The 25,496-nt window shown below is 44.1% G+C and overlaps 1 protein-coding gene across 4 annotated transcripts in view; it reads right to left on the reverse strand.

Annotated features, from left to right (window-relative positions):
- Positions 1–25,496, reverse strand: part of SPTB (spectrin beta, erythrocytic) — a 125,166-nt gene that overhangs the window by 54,252 nt on the left and 45,418 nt on the right. For all 4 annotated transcript variants that reach the window (XM_077122712.1, XM_077122713.1, XM_077122714.1 and 1 more), the window contains one exon: positions 12,051–12,248. In XM_077122712.1, the coding sequence (XP_076978827.1) occupies positions 12,051–12,198 (148 nt within the window). In that variant the 5' untranslated portion in view covers positions 12,199–12,248. The remainder of the gene's footprint in view (positions 1–12,050; positions 12,249–25,496) is intronic.

Here is a 25,496-nt window from a genome sequence, read left to right on the forward strand (position 1 = left end):
AGTATATATATATATATATATATATATATATATTTTTTTTTTTTCTTTTTGCATGGGCAGGCACCAGGAATCGAACCGGGTCTCTGGCTCAGCAGGTGAGAACCCTGCCGCTGAGCCACCGGTGCACCGCCCTCGGACAGTATATTTAAATAATACAAAAGTTTTCACAAGATAATATTGGATTCAATACAAATCGAATCCAAAGGGAACATACAATAAACACTCCAAGGGTAAGAGAGGAGATAATTTCTAATTGTAATAGTCAAGAGGGCCTGATGAAGAAAACCGAGTTGTGCAGGCAGAGAAGGTGGTGGGGTAGACATTTCAGCCAGGGAGACTGAATGAGCCTAAGCAGAGAGGCACAAAAGGGCCAGGTTTGTTCAGAGGCCACTGAGAGCTATAGGTAAGAAGAAAATGTGTGGAAAATAGATTTTAAACAGGATGTAGAAAGCCTTGAAATACAGGCTAGGAAGTTTAGATTTTATCCCAATGGTAAAAAGAATCATTGAAGGTATAGTTATTCCTGAAATATTAACTGGTAAGGAGCTTAATGTTGATTAAAAAAAAGCAAAATATTTCAGATCAAGTTTAAAAATAAATATGCAAAATATATTCAAAGAAAACCTTAAAAGTCTCCTGAAGCACACAAAAGATGTGAACAAATGAAAAACTTAATACATATATCAATTTTCCTTCAATTAATCTATATATTTAATATTATTTCCAATATATTTAAATGATATCATTTAAATTCCAATGAGGTACTTTGGCAAGGGATTAGACAAAAGACTTGAAAATTCATTAGGAAAATAAGCAAACAAAAACGGCCATGAAAATTCTAAAAAAGAAGAGTAATAAAGGGGCAGTACCCCTCCCAGATGTTTTTTCGTATCAAATATTAAAGCATAGTATGGAGTTATAATGATAAAACTGGTACTTGCATTTGAATAGATACACATATCAGTGAAAAAAGAAATAGTTCCAAGTACATATAGGGATTTAATATCTGATAAAGGTAGCACATTTCCAATATGAAGGGGCAAAAATGGATTTTTTTTAGTAACAGCTGTTAGGAAACTGGATGGCCATCCAGAAAAAATTAAGTTGAATTCATACCTCATACTCCAGGATACGTTTCATTTAGGTCAAGAACTGAAATATAAAGAATGAAACCATAAGAATAAAAATCAATCATGTTAGAATGTTTTTATAGCACTAATGTGGAGAAGACCTTTCTAAATATGGCATAAAATCCAAAAGTCATCAAAGAAAAGACTGAAAATTCAACTACATTGGAAAAGATTGTGTGTGTGTGTGTGTGTGTGTGAAGCACAAAAAAGCAAACTCAAACAAATGAGGAAACATATTAGTAAATCCATCAAAAAGGGCTAATTTAACTAATACATAAAGAACACCTACATGAGAACGGGGAGAAATTCAACTTCCCCAAGTTGAATTCTTGATATTCTCACAAGCAGTGTGGACAACCAAAGCTACAGGCTGAGCCCCCAGTCTTGGGGTTTGTTCATATGAAACTTAACCCCACAAAGAATAGGTCAAGCCTACTTAAAATTAGGCCTAAGAGTCACCCCCAAGAGAGCCTCTTTTGTTGTTCAGATGTGGCCTCTCTCTCCAGCCAACACAACAAGCAATCTCACCACCCTCCCCCTGTCTACAGGACATGATTCCCAGGGGTGTGGACCTTCCTGGCAATGTGGGACAGAAACCCTAGAATGAGCTGAGACTTAGCATCAAGGGATTGAGAGAACCTTCTGGACCAAAACGGGGAAGAGTGAAATGAGACAAAGTGTCAATGGCTGAGAGATTCCAAACAGAGTCAAGAGGTTATCCTGGAGGTTATTCTTACACATTAAGTAGATATCACCTTGTTATTCAAGATGTAATGCAGAGGCTGGAGGGAACTGCCTGAAAATGTGTTCCAGTAGCCATGTTTCTTAATGATGATTGATTAATGATATAGCTTTCACAATGTGACTGTGTGATTGTGAAAACCTTGCGTCTGATGCCCCTTTCATCTACCTTGTCAACAGATAAGTAGAACATATGGAATAAAAACAAATAATAGGGGGAACAAATGTTAAAATAAATTTAGTCTGAAATGCTAGTGATCAATGAAAGAGACGGGTAAGGGGTATGTATAATTTTTTTCCTGTTTTTGTTTTATTTCTTTTTCTGAATAGATGCAAATGTTCCAAGAAATAATTATGATGATGAACATGCAACTATGTGATGATATTGTGAATTACTGATTATATATGTAGAATGGAATGATCAAAATAGGAATGTCTGCATTTGCTTTGTGTTTTTTGGTATTTCGGGAAAAAAAAGAACACCGACAAATTAATAAGAAAAATGCCAGTAATCCAAAAGCAAAATGGGTGCAAGAATGTGAACAAAGAATTAGCAGAAAATAAACTATAAAAGGCTCTCAAATATAAAAAGTTGTTCAAGTTCACTCTCAATTAGTTTAAACAAACTAATTATAAAAGACATTTTTGAGACAACTGGGAAAATTTGAATATTGACTAGGTACTTGATGATATTAGGGAATTATTTCATTTCATTCTGTGTAATAATGGTATTATGTTGGTGGAAAATGCCCTTATTTTTCAGAGATTCATTCTAATGTAATTAGGGATAAAATGTCATGATGATCTTCAATTTACTGTAAAATACTTCAACCCTAGAAATAGACAATCAAATATGGTAAAGCATTAAAAACTGTTAATTTAGGTGATGATTCATTATGCTTTTCTCTCTACTGTTTTGTATATGTTTGAATTTTTTTCACATTTAAACTCAAAAAGCTAAATGAAAGCAAACCAACACACCGTTTTATTTATCAGATGGACAAAGATCAATAAGTCTGATAAAATATTGTGTTGGCAAAGATGTAGAAGAGAAAAGCACTCGTGTTACTGGAGAAGCTGTAAACTAAGGCAACCTCTGCAAAAGGCAATATTGATCAGAATTAAAAATTCACAATGCTTTTCATCTCTTCTAGGAATTTTTCCTATAGATATACTTGTACATTCGCAAACTAACCCCAAAATAAGATTGTTCATTGCATTTTTTGAAAGAGCCAAAGATTGGAAACAGCTACTTGCCCACAAATAGGGGACTGATTACATAGATCCTGTTTTAAAAGGAGGAATCTTTTTCCCATTGGCTGTTCTTATGTCAAATGGTAAAGGAAAAATTGCTTATCTTTGGAGCCTTCCTCTCCCAATTCTGGGCCATCTATTTATTCCAGCCACTGCTACCTACAAAATTCCTTTGCTGTTTATTGCCCCTTTCCCTCTTTTCTCTGTTAAAAATCTGCTCTCAAGAACAGAGGAGCAACTTAAATGTCCAACAACAAAATTTTGGTGGTTTTAAGAGAAAAACTTTTAACAATAAGAAAAGATATACATTTCAAGCTATAAAATTATATGTATAATATGACCCTAGTTACATAAATCTGTATGCATAGAAAACAGTTAAAGCTGATTGTGGTTATAGCTGAGTGGTAAGATTAGGGGTGACTTTGTTTTTCTTTTGTTTATTTACCTTTTAAAAAAACTTGGGACAAACCTTGCCAAGCTACCATAAAATGTCATATAGGGTGGACCATGGTGGCTCAGTGGCAGAGTTCTTGCCTGCCATGCCGGAGACCCGGATTCATTTCCCGGAGACTGCCTATGTGAAAATAAACAAAAACTTTATATAAAGGCAGGACATATAATTAATGTCCTACTGTTATAATGAATTCTACTCTTTCTGTTCTCACTAGTTTGGGGAGGAATCTTTCTTTCAACCAATCAATTTTCATTGCACAGTATTGTGACCAGCTAGAACCAAGTACTCCCTGCCCTTAAGGATTTACAATCTAGCGAGAGTTGATTCTGAGATAGACCCTTAGAATGCTCAGTGTATTCAAGAACAAGAATAAAGTACATAAGAAAATAAAATGATCTGAGTTGAACACTGGGAAGCTAGTTAAACTAGAGTAGGAAGACCATGCAGCCATTAAAAATGATAATTTGCATGTTCACTGATGTGAAAAGATATTTATGGTATACCACCAAGTGAAAAAGGTCCTAAATCATAATGTTACAGATAACTTTCTATAACTATCCCATATGGTTTTGATCTGAGGGTTGAAGATGAAAATGACATTAGAATGGCAGGGAAGGTGGAAAGGAAGTCTTGTTCAAAGCCCCTCAGGTGGAAACTGGCATGTGTGTGTGTGTGTTGGGGTGGAGATGAGAAGAGTTAATTTACCCAGGGTAAGAAAGCTGAAGGGCAATCTATGGAATTTGAACTTTATGGTCCAGGTAAAGGAGAGCCAGGGGTACTTAAGTAAAGAAACACCTCATGAAACATTTGTTGGAGGACAATGATTCTAACTGCCCTGGGTAAGTGGGATTGGACAGCGGAGAGACTGGAACCAGGGAAACCCACTTAGCGGTGGCTGCAGAAGTCTCTGCTTGAGGTGACATGGCCCCACTGATAGGTTAACGGCGGAAATGGAATGGCAGGGATTGATGTGGAAAACACCACCAAAGAAGAATCAGCTGATGCTGTAGTATGTGGAAACTATAAATACAGAAGTAAAAATGATGTCAAGTTTTATCAAAGAGGTTCAAGAAGCTGGTGGTTTCTGTGGTAGGAAAAATGGGAAGGAGAGTCTCAGATGACGTGCAAAGGAGGAGACAGGTCTGAAGGACATTCAAGAGGGCCCGAGTGCTGTAGCCCAAAGAACACTGTGACGATTTCAAAACCCGGGGATGCCACTCCTGACCTGGTCACTGCAGAACACTTCCTGGTTGCATGACCGTCCTCACCCATAAAGGGGGTTGGTAGCAGCTACCAATGCCCTACCTCACAGAGTGGTTGAGAGGGTCAATGAGATGTTTCATATGAAAAGTACCTAGAACACCAAGCAGCTGTACAAACATCAGGGATGGCGTCACACATGTAGATGGCGGCTCCTAGAGAGGCTGCACTCACACTGTGAACGCGAGGCAGCAGCAATCAAGATGGCCTCATGCTCAGCCTAAGCTTAGGGGATGCCTTTAATGAACAGTGAGAGTTTCTAGAGAGCCCACTGATTTGCTATAAAGGGTGGATTTCTTTCCCCAAGAAAGGAACAAAGCGGTGCTGTTCAGGGTAAAATGGTGTGGCATCATCGCTGCTGAGGTTGTCAGAGCTGGAAGGGCCTTGGACAGCAAATGGATCAAGCCCCTCATTTTACAAATGAGGAAGCCAAGGCCTGGAGTGGAACTGACTTGGCCAAGGTCACCCACCCAGGGCAGCCCATTATAGCAGCAGGAGGACAGAAAGTGGTGTTGGTGGGATAGACTACTTTTCTCATCTCTGATCACCAAATTGTCCCAAACTGCCATCTTCTCTTTCCTGGACTCCTGCACGGCCTCCCCAGCCCTGTTCTACACACTGAAGTCAGAGTGAGTTTAAAAAACCCAGACTGGGGCGGGCCGCGGTGGCTCAGCGGGCAAGAGTGCTTGCCTGCCGTGCCGGAGGACCCCGGTTCGATTCCCGGCCCCAGCCCATGTAAAAAAAAAAAACAAACAAACAAACAAAATATAATAAAACAAGAAAATGTTTAAAAATGTTTCCCTTCCTTCCTTCCATCCTTCCTTCCTTCTCTGTCTTTCCTTCCTTTCCTCCCTCTCTTTAAAAAAAAAAAAAAAAAAAAAAAAAAACCCAGACTGGAACATATGAGCTCCTGCAAAAAGAACTTTAATGGGTTGGGAGCAAGGCCCACAGCTCCCGACCTGAGACTCCCCCACTCCAGCCACAGCTTTCGCTGGGGCGAGCTCCCTTCAACCTCTTTTCCATTTCCCGCTGTTTCCTGACAGGATGCTGCCCTGTTACGAGGCCCTTGGAAATCTGATTCTTATCTACCTCTCCTCCAATCTCCAGATCACTCCCCCTGTACCCCGACGCGTCCTTTATCTGAGTAAGAGTTATAAGCTGTAGGTTAAGTTATCAACTCTTAGCTTTCCCAGTAAATCTTCTCCCTAGCATTATTCTAATATTCTATTAGGCACAAATATGTAAATATATATGGACAAATGTGTGACTATTTGTCTATCTCTCTCTCTTTCTCTCACCGGACTATAAAATAAAATTCCTTGGGTGATCTCCAGAGACTAGAGGCTGAAGGGTTTGGAGGAAAAAGTCCCCAGAGATACAGCTGCTTCCAGCCTCCTTGTCATTCTCTTTCAATAGCACAATAAAAAGGGAAAATGAACCATTGTTACAGATACTCTGAAAACACCACCTTTGACACCTCACCGGCCAAATGGTGTGCAGGGGTTCATGAAAGGGGTGGAGTGTGTAGTCTGCACCAGGAGCCATAGCGTGGCCAAGACCAGGTGCCACAGCTTGCCCTTGAAATCAACAGCCCATGGGAATGTCCCAAGGATGGAGGAAGCTATTAACATGGCTCTCTCCAACTGCACAGCATGGGGAGGGAACAGAGTCTTATTATTAACCTCAGTGTATTAATATTTGATAAAGCATTTTCATGATGATAGATAGCAGTCATCCATAGAAGGAGAACAGTCTTGGTTCTGCAAAGAGTTCTAACAGAAGAAGAACAGCTTTTATCAAGAGGGGAGAGGGGACAGTAGAACAAGGTATTATGTCCTGGGTAGGGGCACACAAGGGCAGGGCAGGCAGGTTTATCTGTGCCATGGCCTGCCTGGGAAGGGGCAATCTCATGATGGCTGACCTCCAAGAATTGCTGATCCATGATTTTTTCCTCTGACAGTACATTAAAATGATTGTGATGATGATTATAGATATTTCCATGAATAGCACATTTTCCATATATATCTACACACACACACACACACACACACACACACACATACTCTCTCTAAATAAAACTCCATTTCATGTTTTGAAATGGGTGGAGAGGCAGACCTTTCCATTAATGACAGCATCTTGCAGAAGTGATTTTGTTCTCACAGGTAGCTGGAGAGAGGATGTTACTGTTCACACCTGATGTTTTGGTCTCCAGTAGCTGCATCTGAATCTGTTGACTCAGCAGGCTGCCAAGAAGCTGCCGACCCCCACGCACAGTGATGAAATCCTGCTCTCTGAAGGATATCATTCATCCTTTGGACACAAAGCCCTTCCTAGGCTCCCGGGACACCGGGAATCAGCATCATTGCTGTGCAGTTGCAGAAAGGTGCTAAAGGGAGAGGCCATGGGTATTGCATAAAAGTCTCAGAGCCTTTCACCAACAAAGCCAGGGAGGAGCCCCTGCTATGTATTTTCCTTTCTGGGGAGCTCCTGGGGAGTCAAGGAGGGGGTGCGGAGTCTGGAGGCCACTGTCCCAAGGGTGTGATGGAATAACTGCCAGTCACAGAACTTAACCTTGGGGCCTGGGCACAGTTGGGTCAGGGAGATGTTCAAGGTCCAAGTGGCAGCCACCATGTGCATCGAGCAGCGCAGGGACATGGCCTTTACTGCCCCTGCTGCCCTCTTGTGTTCCTTGAATCACCCACAACCAACCTCACCCTTCGACCTCACATCTCACTTCTGGGAAGAAGGATACAGAGAGGTAATGCAGAAAGAAAGGTCATTTATAGTTTGAAACATTACCAAGATTACAATTCTTAAAGGCAAAACCAGAACAGGGCTGTACAACTCTGTGCACTTTGTTCTAAAAGGACAGGCTCTGTGTTTATCTATGTCTTAATTGCCTGATGGGCCAAAGGACAGGAAGAAGACAGAGAAAGAACGTGTCAGGCCCCCCTCTTTCTCACAGGCCTTCTCGGGAGGATCTGGACTGTTCTGTGTTCTGCAACCTTCCAGATGCCTCTGTGCACAGATGAGCTGTAAATCACGCAGTGGGTGGCACAGGGGATGCCGAGCTGTGCGCCTGTGTGTGGCAGGGGGAGTGGGAAGGAGGGAGGAAGACAGAAGACATGGGAGGATGGCTAATGCACAGGGGTCTCTCTTTTGGGTCATATCCTTCCGTTGAATTTCTCAACTCCGTCCTCTCCCAGATGGGTCATATCTACTCCAAGGGGCCTCTGTGACCCAGAGTCCCTGGAAATTTAACCAGAGGCAGGGAAGAAGTGCTCAGGCAGGCAGAGGCCTCCCCTGGACAAGGAGAGAGAGTAGAGAGGGCTTTCTGGTTGGCAAATTCTCTGCAGCCTGCAGCGCTTCATCCCTCATCCCAATGGCCACAAATGCTTACCGACAAGTCTCCCACTAGTAAAAAGGGAAGGATGAGAAACGGGGCGTCAGTGACAATGAGGGTGGCTTTAGGGGACACTAGGAGACTTCCTATTACAAAAGGGACTTTGGGCCTTAACAGCTCTCCACTCTGTTATCCCTCAAAGTAAGTCCCAAAAGTAGGAAGGTGCCAGAGGCCAGCATCAAAGCAGAGAAGAACCAGCCTTATGCTCAGGAAAGAGCTTCAGGGCTACACATCCCTGAACTTCCAGCAGTGCGGCTAGCTTACAGGCTGACATTAAGCAACTAAACTCCGCCCAGGGATCGCATTGCCCATCACCTAGGGAAGCCTTGTGCATTATTTCCTTAAGACCCCTTCTCTCCCCTTCCTTCCTTCCTTCCCGTTAGTCACAGCTTCAAATCCAAAGTCATTCATTCTGAAGAGAGGTCGGGTATTTGTATACCAACATGGCAGTCTCCAGGCAGGCTCACCAGATGGCATACTTATTTGAGCCCAAGGAGGAGGAGCTGAGAATGTATGAAAAGCAGAACAGGGGTGTTTCTTCTGAGCTGAGAAAAAGTTGACTTAAGAAGCAGAAAAGATTAGGTCGAGTTAACCAATTGCAGGCCTTCTAACCACGGGTCACCAAGTGGCAAGGGAAAGGACCTGGAGGAGCTGCCATGCTAGAAAGAGCATCTAACGTGGCCCTGTGATGCTTTTTTGGCTCCTCAGGCCTCCTGGGTCGCCCAACCACATGGCAGGGACACAGCAGGACGTCAGGCTGGGTGGCCTAGGAGAGGCAGACTTGCACAGCATGGGGCCTCATGTCATGGGCGAAGGGGTTTGCGCTCCAAGCACAGGCATTATACTGATTTCCATCCCTGACTTTTTCCTCCACCCTAGGAAAAGGGGGATAGGGATTAAGAAGGAAAAAACAGATCAAGGTAACTGGAACAATGAATGAGCTAATGACAAATGTCTGAAGATGGGAGAAGAGAAAGAACAGAAAGTATTCATAGGATAATTTTCTTCTTAATAATATCTAACATTCACCTAGCATTTTATTATTAATAGAATACTTTCATATGCCTCCCTTAGCTGATCTGATCTTTACAACAACTAGCAGTGCTTTAAAGATGGAACCAGGGCTTGAATCTGGGTCTTGTGGCATTTTCCTTCTCACCCCAGAACCCCCAATTCCAGAAAGAAAATGCCAGGCCAATCTCCCCAGCCTCACCATACATACCTATGAAGCAGGTCTTATAAGAAACAAAGATCTGGATGCCTTCCGTGCCCTAAAACTCTTATGGAGGGAGAGGAGTGGCTGTAACACTGAAATGACGAAATGATGGTGATACAAAGGTGGCCTCTGCTTCTTGGGGTGACTTTTGGTGGATCTGTGACCTCTCAAAGGCCTCTTTGGAAGGCTGAGCCTGGTCCCTGCCTGAATCTGTCCCATAGCCCCAAAGAGGGAACTGAAGAGAAAAATGTCAGGGAGTTAAAACTGGAGAATACAGACACATGCCCCTCCGCCGCTTGGCCTACCCACCAGAACGGATCCATCTGGCCACTCTACTTTAGTCCTTCTCAAAGTTGTAGCTTCCCCTACAGGTTACTCAGGGGAGTAGAGGAGAGTCAGTTAAACTGCTTAGCCTTCTGCTTGTTTTTAAAAATCCTAAATGGACCCCAGAACTGACATGTTGACTTGTTAGCCAGACATCCTGAATCAATAAGCCCCAGGAAGTCTACATTCTTGTGGCTTCCCCTTTTCCTGGGGGAAATTCAGATTCTCTGGTAGATGAGATGTGCAGTTTTGCTGAATACACCAAACAAGGCACAGCCAAGGTTAGTGAAGGCTCTTTCCTGATCAGCTTAGTACTGACCATTACATTTCTCATGTGGATGCCTGCTAACGCTTGGCATCTTTAATCCGCCTCCACCAGTTTTTCAGGCTGCTCATCAAACCTGGCTACTATAGGGGCCCATCAGGGACCCCCTGCTTGTCAGATCACCTGCATCCTTCAATCCCCAGCTCAAGGGGCTTCTCCGAGAATCCCTGTCCCTTTTCCCCCTGCAGCGCCTCCTTTGCTCTTTCACTGCTATTTAATTTATGCCTTTCCTTAGTCCTTCTCTAATTCTCCTCGTACTAATTACTTGTAAACATAGCACATTTTCTCTAGTAGATTATAAACTCCTTAGAGACAGATATTTTACTTTTAATTCATCTCTGTGGTTCCTCTTCCACCTTTGTGCCTAGCACAGGGGTTTAGTTTTACACACAATAGAAGCACAATGAATAATTGTTAAAATCGGATTTACCTCAATTTCTTAAAAATGAGTGAGACACATCCAAGGAGTCCTGCACAAAAGACAGTCCCATTCCTCCCTCTGTCCTTTGGCAAACCTTACGGAATATGGTATAATTCTCTCTCCACTTGTATCACCAGGTCACTGCAGCCAAATCCAGCCAGTACAGACAGAGATAAAAAGAACTTACAACTGGACTGACTAAGCCAAGTGGTTCCAAGTTTGGTGAAAAAGGTTAAAGTTACATAAACAGTAGCAAGGGGGGCGGTGCTATTACCTGCCTACAAGGAAAACCTAGGAAGGAATTTGTGGGGTAAGGGGTGGTTGGGCGGAGGTGAAGGAGGAAGACAAGAGAGCCAGGGCACAAAAGGTGATGACTGAGACTCGAGTGCCACAACAAGGGAGATGTGATACCACATTAGCTGGGATGCAAAGCCCAGAGACACCGAGGTGAAAGGTCACAGTGGTCCCTCAGGGGCCTGGGGCCCAGCTCATGCCCCAAGGTGAGCAGGGGACCAAAGCATCTGGGAGCAGAACGGAGAGAGAGGTGGTGAGAGGGAAAGCAGAAGAGAGCTACCATACACTCTTCCAGCCACTCTATAAGGGCTTATAGGAAAGGGTATGCCCTTCTTACAAGGCAAAAGATGAACAATCAATGAATGGGGGAACAAGTTCGATTTGGGACAGTGTCTTGTAGATAAAATTCAAACTTTCTTTATTGGCCAAGGACCAGGTTAGGATAAGAAAATAGCTACCTTGGGTCAGGTTCCAAGGAGGCAATGGTCACTGGAGCTGGGAAAAAATAGCTCAAGAATCAAAGCCAGATCTCAGCCAGTAGGGGGAGGAGAAGCCATTTCTACTGGAGATAAGCTATATCCCTCTTTCCATTCCTCTCCCTCCCTCCTCCCACCCCACACACATGCACACACAAGCACACTCCTGAAATCCACTGTGGACCTGCTAAGCAAAACCTAATTCCAGTTTAAAGATGAGAGGCTTCGTCCAGAAAATCCTCCTTCCGGGGGAAGTGTGGAGAGAGCGTCACCTAGTCTCAATTTCATATCAAATCACTCTTCTTTTGATGTCACAGAGCAGACATGATAACTCCTCTATCCAGGACCAGGCATGAAAATGGGGTGCACGATGAGGTGCTACCCACGTCCACCTGCTGCCCGGCCCCCTCTGGCTCTCCTTCGTGGAGACTTTCTCTTGCTCCTGGCTTTGGCTGCAGGTCAGTTGGGAAGGAGGCAGAGGGCAGGGCCCACCTGGCACCAACCTCAGTACCTCCTTGGTTCTCAGAGGTGCCCGGAAGGAACCAGGGGATGCTGGGAGCGGAGGCTGCCTGAGCCTAGGCTCCCTCCCGAAGGGGCCCGGTCTCTCGGAACCAAACAGACATGTCTCCATTGCAGCCCTGCAGGCTCGCCCCAGCACACACACAGGCTCCCCCGTTGAGGAGTGAACCTCCGGATTGCAAGGATGGCTCCCCCACTGGCCCCCATGCTATGTCCCCGGCCCCAAGCGGTACCTGCCAAGGCCTTGATCCGAGACCTCTCAAAGAGTCTGGCTGAGCTGTTGTCATTATCCAGTTCGTCGTCCAGGGCATCCCAGCGGGCATTGATCCGGCTGTACGGCGGCTGGTTGCCCACGTTTTCAAACTCCGTGGCCGATGTCATGTCAGCAGGCTCTCGGCAGCTCTCCTGCCTTACTCCTCATGGAAGGATCCCTGGGGTGGGGGGTGGGGGTACAGCAACACAGTCAGAAGGTTAGCTCCCCACCCCCTTGGACTTTTTCTCAGGAGAAACTTATTGGGAGCATCCTATGGAAGCAGAGCCTTTCGGGAGCAGCACACCATGTCACCAGCCTGGGCATGCCTCCCACCCAGGGGCTCAGGGTCGTTTGTTATAAAATATTGCTGCAGCAGCAACAGTAACGGCGGCGGTGGTGGCGGGGACCGAGAGCTGCATGCAGCAAGGGTCAGGACGGCCAGCAGGTGGAGACATCAGTTGCTTCCTCCAAACCCAGCGACGGGAGCTCAGAGAAGGGCAGCTCTCCTGGGAGCCCCAAGGCCAGTGGGGGATGTGCTGGGATCAATTGGAGCCAGGACCCATCCTGGGAGAGGGGTGGGAGGAAGGGAAGGAGAGGGGAGAAGCTGGAAGTCAGCTGAGCACGACTCTACCACGAATCAGTGGAGAGATGAATGTGAGCTTGAAGCTGCCACTGATGTCACCAGACCCCCGGCATCTGCACCCCGGGAAGTTCACTCCTCACAGAGGTTGCCCAAGAGCCCTCTGAGTTCTTTCCCAGAAGCCAATATTCAGAAAGCTGAGGTCTTTTTTTTGCTCTCTCTGAAGTGTGGCGAGATGCTCAGACAAGGTCTATTGAATCTCAGGACAGACTAGGGAGTCGAGAATGGCATGTTGTCCCACCAAGCCCATCAACATGCTGCTCCTGAGGGGGTGTGGGTAAGGGCACCCCATAGACCATGGAGCCATGGATCAGGTATCTATGCAATGACATGGGCATCAGGAGCAAAGGTTCTATACTCAGGTCGTCATTTATCATTTTTGCTCATTTGTTCATTCATTCATTAATGATCAATTCAAATATGTATCAAGCCCAATAAGGTGGGAGGCACCGTGCCAGGCAACGATGAGTAAGACATAACGTGCTCCTGTTCTCATGGAGCTTATATTCTGTCAGGGGAGACAGGCAACTTAACACACAGGTACAACAGGGGTGATATATGCCAAGACTGGGAAAGAACAGGCCAAGATGGGGCTAGGGTGTCAGGGGAAGCGACGTTTAAGCTGATACCTGAAGGAAGATTGGAGGCGCCCTGTGAAGGGACAGATGGAAAGGGGCAAGAGTCCAAAGAAAGGGAATAAGAAGCAGGTGCAAAGTTCTGAAGGTGAAAAAGAACATGACAAGGTCTGGCAAACTTAACAAGTACAAGGTAACTGAAGTAAAGGTAGGAGGCTAGTGAGGCCAAGGGAGACATTGAATGCTTTGGACGTTTGGAAAATGATGAGCTTTTCTTCAGCTTTAATATCTCTGTCTGTATCTGCCATTGAGCCACCTCGGGTGAGCTTCAAGGACTCCAACAGCAAGTGTGTAGAGAAAAGGAAGAGAATAGGAAGCACAGAACCCTCATATCTGCAAAAGCAAAGGGGGTGGGGTGGGGAGGCTGCAAGGCAGACGACAAATGACAGGAGTCTTGACAAGCAGTGAGCTGTGAGGTAAACCATTCCCTCTATGCCTCTCATACACACACACATTATACATACAACATTCTCGCACACGCATGTAACACTTCAACACATACACACACACGCACCCGAGCACACACACACTTTAAGAAGAAATGAAGTAAACTCACCAATCCAAGAGCAATTCCACTTTAGACTATTTTCCCCCCATCTGATTAATCCATCCCACCACATCCCTCTGAGGTTAGAAAGGAGCCAGAATTAACCACCTCAATTGCACAAGGGAGAAAACAAAAACCTAACAGAGGATGAGTCCTTTCCAAAGTCATCTATGGAATTACTGCTGCCACTGGGGAGCAAAGGCCAAACTGTTACCTTTGAGGGATTTTAGGGAGGCAGGGGGAGAAAGAATATGGCACATGGAAACCAGGGCATCCCCAGTTGCCTGGGCTTGCAAAGGTGTTTGCCACTCAGGGGGAAGAGAGGGCGTGAAATCGGGGACCCAGTCACCACCCCAAATACCTTTGCCCTTTTGAACAGTCTGTCTTCTTCCATAAATGGGCATGCTGCTTCCAGAGCTGAGATTTCTCCCTTCACTAGCTGGGTACAGGTAGCTGGCAAGGATTCCCCACCACCCATAGCCTTTCCCCTCCTTCCTTTAAGGGGAACTACCACTTGCTCAGAGGGAGATTGACAGGCTGACCACCTCCCTCCGCACCAAAGCCTGCCCAGCATCTCCTGAGAAGGGCCAAGCTGCCAGACGCAGGAGGCGAGGTGAGATCAGACCCTGAGTGGCGGGAAGTAACCGGACCCTGGCTCCCCCTCCCAGCCCTGGGCTATTTTTAAGATTGGCCGAGAGAGGCCCGGGCTGCCGGGCCAGGGGAGTGAGATTACCTTTGCCGCGGCTCCGTAAATAAGTCTGCCCCAGAAAGAAGAGCCCGGGTGGGTAGACCAGCAGCCCCGGCTTTCAAGACAAGATTGATGGCCCGGGGCGCAGAAGAGCTGCGACTCGACAGCAATTCATCCTGCTTAAAAAACGCCATCCCTCCCACGACCGCGGCTCCGAGAAGGCAGCAGCCAGGCGGCGGCTCTGCCGGGAAGGTGAAAATAACATAGCCGTGTCTAAATACACAACCCTAGTGTTTTTGGAAGGGGCTGGTCTCTGAAAACAAACACCAAGGAGAGAAGATCAGGCTTCCTCCTGCTCCTCTGTGCTTCCCCCCCACCCCCCACCCCTGCCCCAGCAACCTGTGCAGGTGGCTTTCCTTGTGCTCAGCAGCAAGGAAGCTCTTGGAAAATCAGGTGTGAAAGGCAGAAGAGAAGAAAACAGAAAAGTGACAAATGGTGATTCCAAAGAAAAGACATAAGTAATACTAAATTTAAGCTGCTGTTTTCCCAGGGTCACCCATTCTATTTCCATCACTACACAATGGCCTCTCAGAGCCTGGCTATTAAGCAACCACCACGACTGATAGGAATAGCATCTGCTGGGGGTTCATGGTGGTGACACCTAATGACATGTGTGTCGGGGGTAGGTTCATGAAAATGATATTGTAGTTGATATCTGAAGAGAATTTGGAGATGGGGGTGATACGGTCATATTTAGAAGATATAAGTCATCCATGCATCCAGAATGACCTGCCATGAGTCATGGAGGACTGTAAGAACACAACTAAAAGTAGATCCTAAACTCCCACCTCACTCCCCAGCCAGCAAAACCATCCCAGGATAAAAAACTTAAGAAGTAGTTCTTTTGTCCATCCCACACACCAAGTTCCAATTCCCCTACTCCCCATTCACCCTCAAGCCTCCAAAGAAGTTCTTCTCTTAAACCATCAGGACTTCATCAAAGTGTAGGTGGGTCTTCCCTGGGCGGTGTGACTCTGCCCAGTAAAGCCCACCTTCACCATCCATCCGCTGCTTGTCTATCAGATGGCCAGTCCCCTCTCCAAATATCAGTCCAGAGGCTGCCATCACGAGTTCGAGTTTCTCCCTCACACTCATCCAAAGAGCTCCTGTCACTCCCTAAGCCCAGGCTATATTTTGAATAGATTGGGTCCCTAGAAGACTTCCCCGCAGCTCAGTACTAAAAAGCTCATTTGATCTGCCAGAGCACTCACTCTCAGTATGAGCTCTGGCTTGGTAAATGGATTTCACGATATCACTGACGCCACCCACAGCTCCACCCTTCACACGTGTGCCCAGACACCCATCCGCTTCTGAGATCAGGTGTTAGCCTCGGAATCTCAATCTCATGTGCTATGTCCAGTTAATCCCTGGGGGGACTCACTGGGGGCCAAGGAAGTGGTGGCAGCAGCTCCTCTCCTGTCTACAGGGCACTGCTGGAGCCCAAGCTAGGACTGCTCCCAGCCCTCTCCACACTTCCTCCCCACGGTGCCATGTGGGATAAGGAAGACTGGCCCAAGCTGAAGAGGATGTTTTTTCCCTCCACCCCACACCCCTCTAACCTAGTAAACAGCATCTTCTCCTCTTCCCTGGACCACACAAATATGAAGAAGAAACAAAGCACAAAGATCTACTTCAGAGGTGGGAAATGGGGAAACATAAAGGGTGACGCTACCCTTTGCCTTAGCAGGACCACCAGTGTGGGCTGATGCAGCAGCTTGGACACTGTCTTCTTTAAACGGAGAACTTAGATCCACACTATTTTTATTTCCTCTCTAGCTGTAGGGTTTGACCCCCTCATCTGTTTTCCATTTTTTACTGCCCCTTTATGCTTCCCCAAGCCTGCTTTTAACGTATTATGGCAGTCCAGCTCAGGAGACTAATGCCTGAAGTTTCCCTGGTAAATTTTCTGCCAATGTATTTACAAAAAGGAACATCCCTGTACTCTCTCTGATCATAATCTTATTGCATAGTCACAGACACCTTAAAGAATAATCAAATACATAAGTACACACACACACACATACTCACTCACTAAAACAGAATGAGAACCAAAGCAATGCCCACTGCAGATTGCTCTAAATCTATCTCCGGCCCTACCTTCCTCCTCACTCCCGCACTCTAATCTGGCACCTCCATCTGGCTATCAGACACAGAAATTACACCTAGAAACGACAGCTCAGTCTCAATATGGTTGAGACTAAGCACATGGCTCCCCTGACAGCAGAACAAGGTGAGGAGGGTTGCTGGGATTGTGGGGGTAATGGTGAGGCCCAGTTAAGCATGCCACATGTGGGTGACCCTTCCAGCAGGTGGACACCAGCAGCAGTGCCTCAGTGAAGTCACTTCCCCTCCCCAGGGCACACTCTGCTTTTCTACACTCTGTAGCTCCCATTCTGACCTGGCCTGGATTGTAATCCATCAGTGCAGGGTGTAGTTAGGGGCTCCTAGGGGCCCAAGATTCTCATTCATCATTGCCATGATCAAGGATTCCCGAGCATCTGCAATATCCTGGTCATCCTAGTCCACTGTGTTCGATGAGGTTTGTCCACACCCTTCTGCTCCAGTGTCCATCTCCAGGCAAGGACTTTAGGTCCGCATGTCACAGCCTGTCCACCCTCATCATGGAAAAAATCTCCTACTAAAAACTGGCTCTGATTAAGCTGCAGCTGCTGGAATGTGGTTGGGGGTGGGGTGGGATCTTGGCTCTGAAAGGTCTAAAGGGATTTGGTTGGGGAACAGGTGCTGCTCAGCTCTGATTCAGGGATTGCTCCATCAGCCCTCTATCTTAACAACAGGCTCTATCAGCACCCCATGTCCTGCACCGAGACAAATGTCCATTGGGAATGACGAAAAGAGAAAGGGGAGATAATATTCTTAATATACTTGGTTTTTCAAAAAAGTATCTCTATCGGGATTCTTGGGCTCAATATCTACATTTACAAAAAGTCATTACTACCCCATCTTACCTCTTCTCATCTCTCCCAACTCACTCACTCTCAAGATAGCGTTGGCCTTCTCTCCGAGGATAAGCAAAATTCCATTGTAGTGGAGTAGAAAAGAATGCCTGAATTTTCTCCTTCCATGAGAGTTTTCCAGACCATCCAGAGTGACCTTTCTCTTCTCTGATCAAAACTATCTAGGGAGGTCGTGAGGTCTGAACGTTAGAGATTGTCAAGCACAGGTTGAAATAACTGATTCAAAATCATCATGGAGATATTTCTCATTGAATAATAGATTTAGAAAATACACTGTCAAAATAGAAAACCACTAGATAATAGATTGATAAGGAACTTTACAAAGGAGGGCTCTCAATTCACGATGAATCTTAGCACCTGAAGCAGGATGACCAGACATTGTGTGCCTCCTGGAAGGATGCGATGCGAAGAACACAGCACCGTCTATGACATTCTTGCCAAAAATATGAGTCTCAATCGAGTCAAATCTTTTGAGCTAACTTCCAATTTACAGGAATTATAGGAGAATGAGCTTGTGTTAAATGACAACATGAGGAAGCAAAGAGACCAACCCAGACAACTTCCTCTGTGTCTTCAACAAGTTAATGGCATTAAAGTAAACCAACAAAAAAACAGAAAAAGTGAATATATTTTTTAGAGATTCTTAAGTATGTAGGGGGTGAATGACACGAAGTCTGGATTTGCTTAAATATGTTCACAGCCATCAGCAAAGCGGTGAAGCAAATGGGAAACCCCTAATAACTACTGATTTGGGGTGATCCACATATGGAGGGTTCATGACCCTTTTCTCCTCACTTTTGTTTCTGTTTCAAAACTTGTATAATAAAGATTATAAAATTTAAATTTAATAATAAATTAAATTAATCTCATAAAATGTAGCCACACATTCCATGCACAATGAAACCGAGAATAAACGTCTTTCTATTACTGTGGTCCTAATGCCCTGCATGGTCTGGATTCCGCTGCCTCTTCAAGCTCTCGAGGTTCATCTCCCCTCACTCATTACATACTGCAGGCCTTCTTTCAGTTCTTCAAACTTGCCTTTTCTTATCTAGTTCAGGGCTCTTGTGCATGCTGTGTGTGCCCTCTGCCTGGAAGATCTTTTTTTTTAATTTTGTAACAAATAAACATTTTTTGCTTTAGTCTCACACATAAGGTGACATTTCAAAGTATTAATTATCATCTATTTTCAGCACCCTGCAATAATGACATTCCTTTGTTCTTCCTCATGCAAAAACATTTTTAAAATTTGTACATTGTACATTTCACTATTATTATACACTCTAGGCATTCCTAGATTATACCATCTCGATCTTTACCATCTATCTTTCTTTCTGATTTCATTTATGTCCCCAGCCCTCCTCCCTCTATCATTCTCACATGCAGCTTCATTCAGTGTTTTAACACAATTACATTACAGTTAGGTAGTATTGTGCTGTCCATTTCTGAGTTTTTATATTCAGTCCTGTTGCACAATCTGTATCCCTTCAGCTCCAATTACCCAAAATCTCACCCTATTTCTATCTCCTGATGGTCTCTGTTACCAAGGAAATATTCCAAGTTTATTCACTAATGTCAGTTCATATCAGTGAGACCATACAGTATTTATCCTTTTGTTTCTGGCTAATCACACTCAGCATAATGTCCTTAAGGTCCATTCATGTTGTTACATACTTCATAAATTTATTCTGTCTTACTACTGCATAATATTCCATCTTATGTAAATGTAACAGTTTGTTTAGTCAACTGTCTGTTGATGGACATTTTGGCTGTTTCCATCTCTTGTAATTGTTAATAATGCTGCTATAAACATTGGTGTGTAAATGTCCATTCGTGTCCTTGGCCTCGTGTCCTTTGAGTAGAGACAGCATATAGATGGCTCCTGTTTTTTAATCCATTCTGCCAGACTATGTCTTTTGATTGGAGAGTTTAATCCATTAACATTCAGTGTTATACTGCATGGGTAGTACTTTCTTCTACTATTTTTCCTTCTGGATTTTATATGTCATATCTAATTTTCCTTCTTTTTACCTTTACTCATAGTCTTCCTTTCTACACTCTTCTCCACACCTCTCTCTTCTGTCTTCGTATCTGTCTCTAGTGTTCCCTTTAGTATTTCTTGCAGAGCTGGTCTCTTGGTCACAAATTCTCTCAGTGATTTTTTGTCTGAAAATGTTTTAATTTCTCCCTCATTTTGAAGGACAATTTTGCTGGATATAGAATTCTTGGTTGGCAGTTTTTCTCTTTTAATAATTTAAATATATTATCCCACTGTCTTCTCGCCTCCATGGTTTCTGCTGAGAGATCTGCACATAGTCTTATTGGGCTTCCCTTGTATGTGATGGATTGCTTTTCTCTTGCTGCTTTCAAGATCCTCTCTATCTCTTTGACCTCTGACATTCTGATTATTAAATGTCTTGGAGTATGTCTATTTGGCTCTATTCTCTTTGGGGTACGCTGCACTTCTTGGATCTGTAATTTTAAGTCTTTCATAAGAGTTGGGAAATTTTCAGTGATAATTTCCTCCATTAGTTTTTCTCCTCCTTTTCCCTTCTCTTCTCCTTCTGGGATACCCACAACACGTATATTCGTGCGCTTCATATTGTCTTTCAATTTCCTGAGTCCCTGCTCATATTTTTCCATTTTTTTTCCTATAGTTTCTGTTTCTTGTGGGATTTCAGATGTTCCATCCTCCAGTTTTGAAATCCTATGTTCTGTCTCTCGAAATCTACCATTGTAGGTTTCCATTGTTTTTTTCATCTCTTCTACTGTGTCTTTCATTCCCATAAGTTCTGTGATTTGTTTTTTCAGACTTTCAGTTTCTTCTTTTTGTTCTTTCCTTGCCTTCTTTATATCCTCCCTCAATTCATTGATTTGGTTTTTGATGAGGTTTTCCATGTCTGTTCATACATTCTGAATTAATTTTTCAGCTCCTGTATGTCATTTGAATTGTTGGTTTGTTCCTTTGACTGGGACTTATCTTCAATTTTCCTAGTGTGATTTGTTATTTTTTGCTGGCATCTAGGCATTTAATTACCTTAATTAGTTTGTTCTGGAGATTGCTTTCACTTCTTTTATCTAGGGTATTCTTGCTGGATGAATTTGTTGTCTATCTGTTCTTTGACATTCCGTTCAGCTTTATCTGGACCTTTAGCTTAAGTTTTGTTTAACAGAGGAGAATTTTTCAGTTCTTGTTTTCTTGTTTCTTGCCCTGCTTGTGTGGTGCCTTTCCCCTACACACACTTAGGAGGGTCTACTTAGATATTATAGACCCCAGCCAGATTTTCCCAGACCAAACTGGCCTCCTATCAGGAGGAAAGAGTCACCTGTGTTGATTTTCCCTGAGGGTGAGACCCAGCAGGTTGAAAGACTTTCCTGTGAAGTCTCTGGACTCTGTTTTCCTTATCCTGCCCTGTGTGTGGTGCTTGTCTGACTGCAGGTCCCACCAGCATAAGATGATGCGGTACCTTTAACTTTGGCAGACTCCCTGCTGGGGGTGTGGTGGAGACAGAGGAGAGGTTGTAGGCTGGTTTTAATGGCTTCAAATTACCAAGCTCTGGGGTCTGAATTCCTTGATGGAGGGATTCCACCTGAGTTGGGCTTCACCCCTCCCCTGGGGAAGGCACAGGCTCCAGACAAGCCCCCAAAAGAGCTCACTTCTGCCTATGCCTGGGGCAATTGCAGCCTGAAAAGTCCTGCCGCTGTATCCAGAGGCAGTCAAGCCTTTGTAGATACACAGCCACAAAAACCTCTGTTTCCTTTTTTTTTCCCTCTTTTTCTGTCAGTTCTGCCCCCTTGGTGCCGGGGCAAAAATGAGCAACCTCCGCTTTGATCAGGTTCACCTAAGCTGGGGGCCTATTTTTAGTAGTCAGAATTTGTTAATTAGTTCCAAAATTGGCATTTGATTGTGCCCAGTCTCTACTGCTGGTAAAGTCCTTTCCTTTCCCCTCTGGGAAGTGGCCTCTGGGGGAGGGGTGCTGGCCGCCACAGCTTTGGGAACTCACGGTTCTGGGGGGTGCTCGCAGCCGGTCCAGCTGGTCCAGACTGGGGTATGCTGTGTGTCTGGTCACTGACGTGGCCCCAGGAGCTGCTCTGTACTGTTTCTGGTTATTTAGTAGTTGTTCTGGAGGACAAACTAAAACGCTGCCTGGAAGATCTTTGTATGTCCGACTCCTCATTCCCCACTTGAGGTCCAAGACATCCTTATTCATCGTTTCCTATCCAACTGCACACCATAATGTCAAGTACATGAAATGAAGCTAAGAGACATTGAATAATAAATGGATGAGTACTGAATAGAGCAGAGTGTCTCACCTCAAGAGGATAAGAGTAGCTCCTGCAGAGGACACATTATTTCGAGGCCAATTTGGAGGTGTTTGGGTTTGTGAAAGCTGTCAGAATGCAATATATCAGAAATGAATTGGCTTTACAATGGGAATTTATTAGTTTATAAATTTACAGTTCTCAGGCCATGAAAATGTCCAAATTAGGGCATCAAGAGGAAGATACCTTCTCTGAAGAAAAGTTGCTGGCATCCATGGATACTCTGTCATATGGGAGGGCACATGGCTAGCATCTGCTGGTCTTTTTCTCTGGGTTCCATTGCCTTCAGCTTCTGGCTTCAGTGGCTCTTTCGGATTCTGTGGATCCTTGCTTGCTTCTCTGGGGGTTTTCCTTTCTCTCATAAAGGATTCCAGTAAAAAGGATTAAGAGCCACTTTGAATTGGGTGGGTCACATGTCAATTGAAACAATCTCACCAAAAGCTCCCCCCACAATAAGTCTGCCCCCACAGGGATTGAATACATGAACATGGCCTTTTCTGGGGTACTTAACAGTACAGAGGTTAAGGTGGCAAGGGGGTTAGAAACATGTCAGGTAGCAGTAGTCAGTAGCTAATGCCTATGGATTCAGGCTGGGCACCAAACCCTGACTTCTTGTGCCTCTGCTGCCTCAGTCATGCTTTCCCAGTTGTTTCTTCCTCTTTTGCTGGACTGTGGTGGCAGAGGGGATGGGTAGCAGCAAAAGAAGTCCTACAAATCTCTACAAAATCTTGAAACCCCTCAGAAAAGCTCCGACTCAATGCACGCATTAATTTCCCTACTCGAGAAACTGAAGAAAAGCAGCAGCTTCGCGCTGAGAACCCTTCTTGACAGGGAAGCCCTACCCCACTTAGCTGAAAAGTCTTTTATATTTTTTCTTGTGTCACAGAAATGTCAGTCACAGAGGTGGTTTCTATCCATACATCTCTGCCACACAAATGAAAAGAGCTATTTTTAAAAAGTCTAACCTATAAATAATATATAAAATATGGGTACCAATTCAGCTGTTCATTCATGTCGGAGCTTTTAGAAGAACTACATTAAAATTAATCTTTTAAAAGTTGCTTGAGTCCACAAGGACTCCTGAGAGAAGAGGGAGTGGCTAGAAGATTTCTTTATTCCTGGCCAGGGCACAAAGCCTGACATGGTGGGGTCATCCTCTGGAGACATACAGGAGGTGGTATGCAAGAGACAGCTCAGTCTCCCAGCAAAGCAAGTGCAACCTCTTCAGCTCTGGCAAAGCCAGTTCTTGCTGTGCACCCTCTCCTATGTCTACAGAGGGAGCACAGTTTAGCTACTACAGTCTATTCAGCCCCCTTCTCCATGCTCCACTGATGGGAAGCCACCAGATGCTGCCTAACACAATCACTCTGCTGCCCACAATCCTCAGGACAAATACTTGGCTCTTGAAAGGGCTGTGTAGCAGAGTGAGTAGGGGAGCCTGGAATTTACTAAGACCTCATGTATATTGCCATATTTAATAAACACCTCTCCATACATGCTATCAGATATTATTATTGCTGTTACTACTGTCACTACTATTATTCCTATTCTATGCAATTAGTACTGGGTTGAAATCCAAACTCTTGTACTTATGAGTTATATATCCTTATAAGTCACTTAACTACTTTGTAACTCAGTTTCTCCATCTGAAAAACGAGAGAAACACCTGTGATACTGCAACAGAGACTACTAGTGTCTACCAAAATCCAAATTCTACTCTTTCTGCACACACAGCATGCCAACATTTTCTAGTCCCCTCATGGCTAAGTGTGGCCATGCAACTTGAATGAGCAGAAGTGACATGCACCACTTCAAGGTCTTAGCTAAAAATTTTTTTCGCCATAATTCTCTTATTTCTTCCCCTAAATTCCTGGAACATAGAGGAGGACAGGGCCACAAGATGGAAGAAATTTGAGTTCCTGGTTAACTAGAGAGCACAGCCTTCCCTTTTCCCCCACTGAGTTCTTTATTATAAAAAAGTTAGGTTATGCTAATTAAATACTTACCGCCTACCATATAAAGCTGTGGTATAGATTAAATGAACTTATATGAAAATGATGTATGAACCATATAATACTACATAGTCCCAAGGTATTATTATTTATAAATAATAAACAGTATCCTTCAGTGCTAAGTTTGTGGATCTGTTCAATATACTCTCAAGGCAAGAAGGAAAGTGTACAGTAGGTGAAGTTTGTTGCCATTATCTATCACCTTTCTGTGAGTCTCTTTCCCTTCTACTTCTGCCTCAAGCATCCATACCTTCCAACATCCCTTGATTCCAGGTCTCTCCACTGAGTTGAATGACCCAAGCAGCACTTCTTCACAGCTACCCAGCCACTCCACTTTTAAACAAAATTGACTTTGGCAACCTAATTCCTCATTGTTGTAAATCCCCTAAAGGGAAAGATGCCATTTCACCTTGGAAGTCCCCAAAGAACCTTGCACTTGGTAGGTGCTCAGTTGGTACATGTTAATTGAACAGAATGAATGCCAGTATCTCCTTTCCCAAATGGCTTGAGTATCCCTCCCAAGGAACACATCTGAATAAGGGCCTTATGGAAATATAATGCCTCACTCAAAGGAGGGGTGTGAAGGGGCAGTTTAGGATCCATAGCAGGCCAATGGGAGAGAAATGTTTGTTTAGACAGGCTGCTTACCACCTTCAAATTGTGCAAGGGAGGCAATTGTCTATTGCACCTACACAGAAAGCCAGTTCTGCCCAGAGAGTCCCTGAAAAGTATAGACTTAACTCAATGGACACCTTGTGTTAGGAGGTAGAACCTGGTCAGGGAAAAGATGCTGTCTGAAGTTAAAGAATGTGGCAGGGAGGATGTCAGAATAAAGCCTTCAATCCCTCCCTACTCAAATTATGCTCAGCTTTAACTAAGACTTATTGCTGGTGTGTCCATTACCAAGGGCTTTGATGAATTTGTCAACCCTGATTTAGCATCTTGTATTCAATTATAGAATCAAGATAAGCACTCAAAAGGAGGTTGGCACTTTTTATTCATTAATTGAACAAATATTTATTGAACAACAGTACCCCCAAATCCATAAAATACTTAAGTAGAAATATAACAAATTATGCTTGAGATCTACAGATTGAAAACTATAAGTCACTGATGAAAGAAGTCAAAGATCTAAATAAATGGAGAAATATACCATGCCCATGGATTGGAGGATTCAATACTGTTAAGATATCAATTCTTCCCAAATGGATAAAGCAATGCCAATCACGATCATAGTAGGATTTTTATTTTTAGATGTGAACATGTTGATTCTAAAATTCCATGAAAAGGCAAAGAAATTAGAATAGTCAAAAACATTTTATAAAAAATAAACAAAATTTTAAGACCCGCTTTACCTGGTCTCAAGACTTACCATAAAACTGCTGTAGTCAAAATAGTATAGTGTGGCAAAAGGATATACATATAGATCAACAGAATAGAAAAGCGTCCAGAAATAGACTGGTACATATATAGTCAAATGATTTTCACAAAGGTGCAAAAACAATTTAAGGAAGAAAGGACAGTCTTTCCAACAAATGGTATGTTC

Source organism: Tamandua tetradactyla, chromosome 12 (genome assembly GCF_023851605.1).
Source record: "Tamandua tetradactyla isolate mTamTet1 chromosome 12, mTamTet1.pri, whole genome shotgun sequence".
NCBI classification, from domain to species: Eukaryota; Metazoa; Chordata; class Mammalia; order Pilosa; family Myrmecophagidae; genus Tamandua; species Tamandua tetradactyla.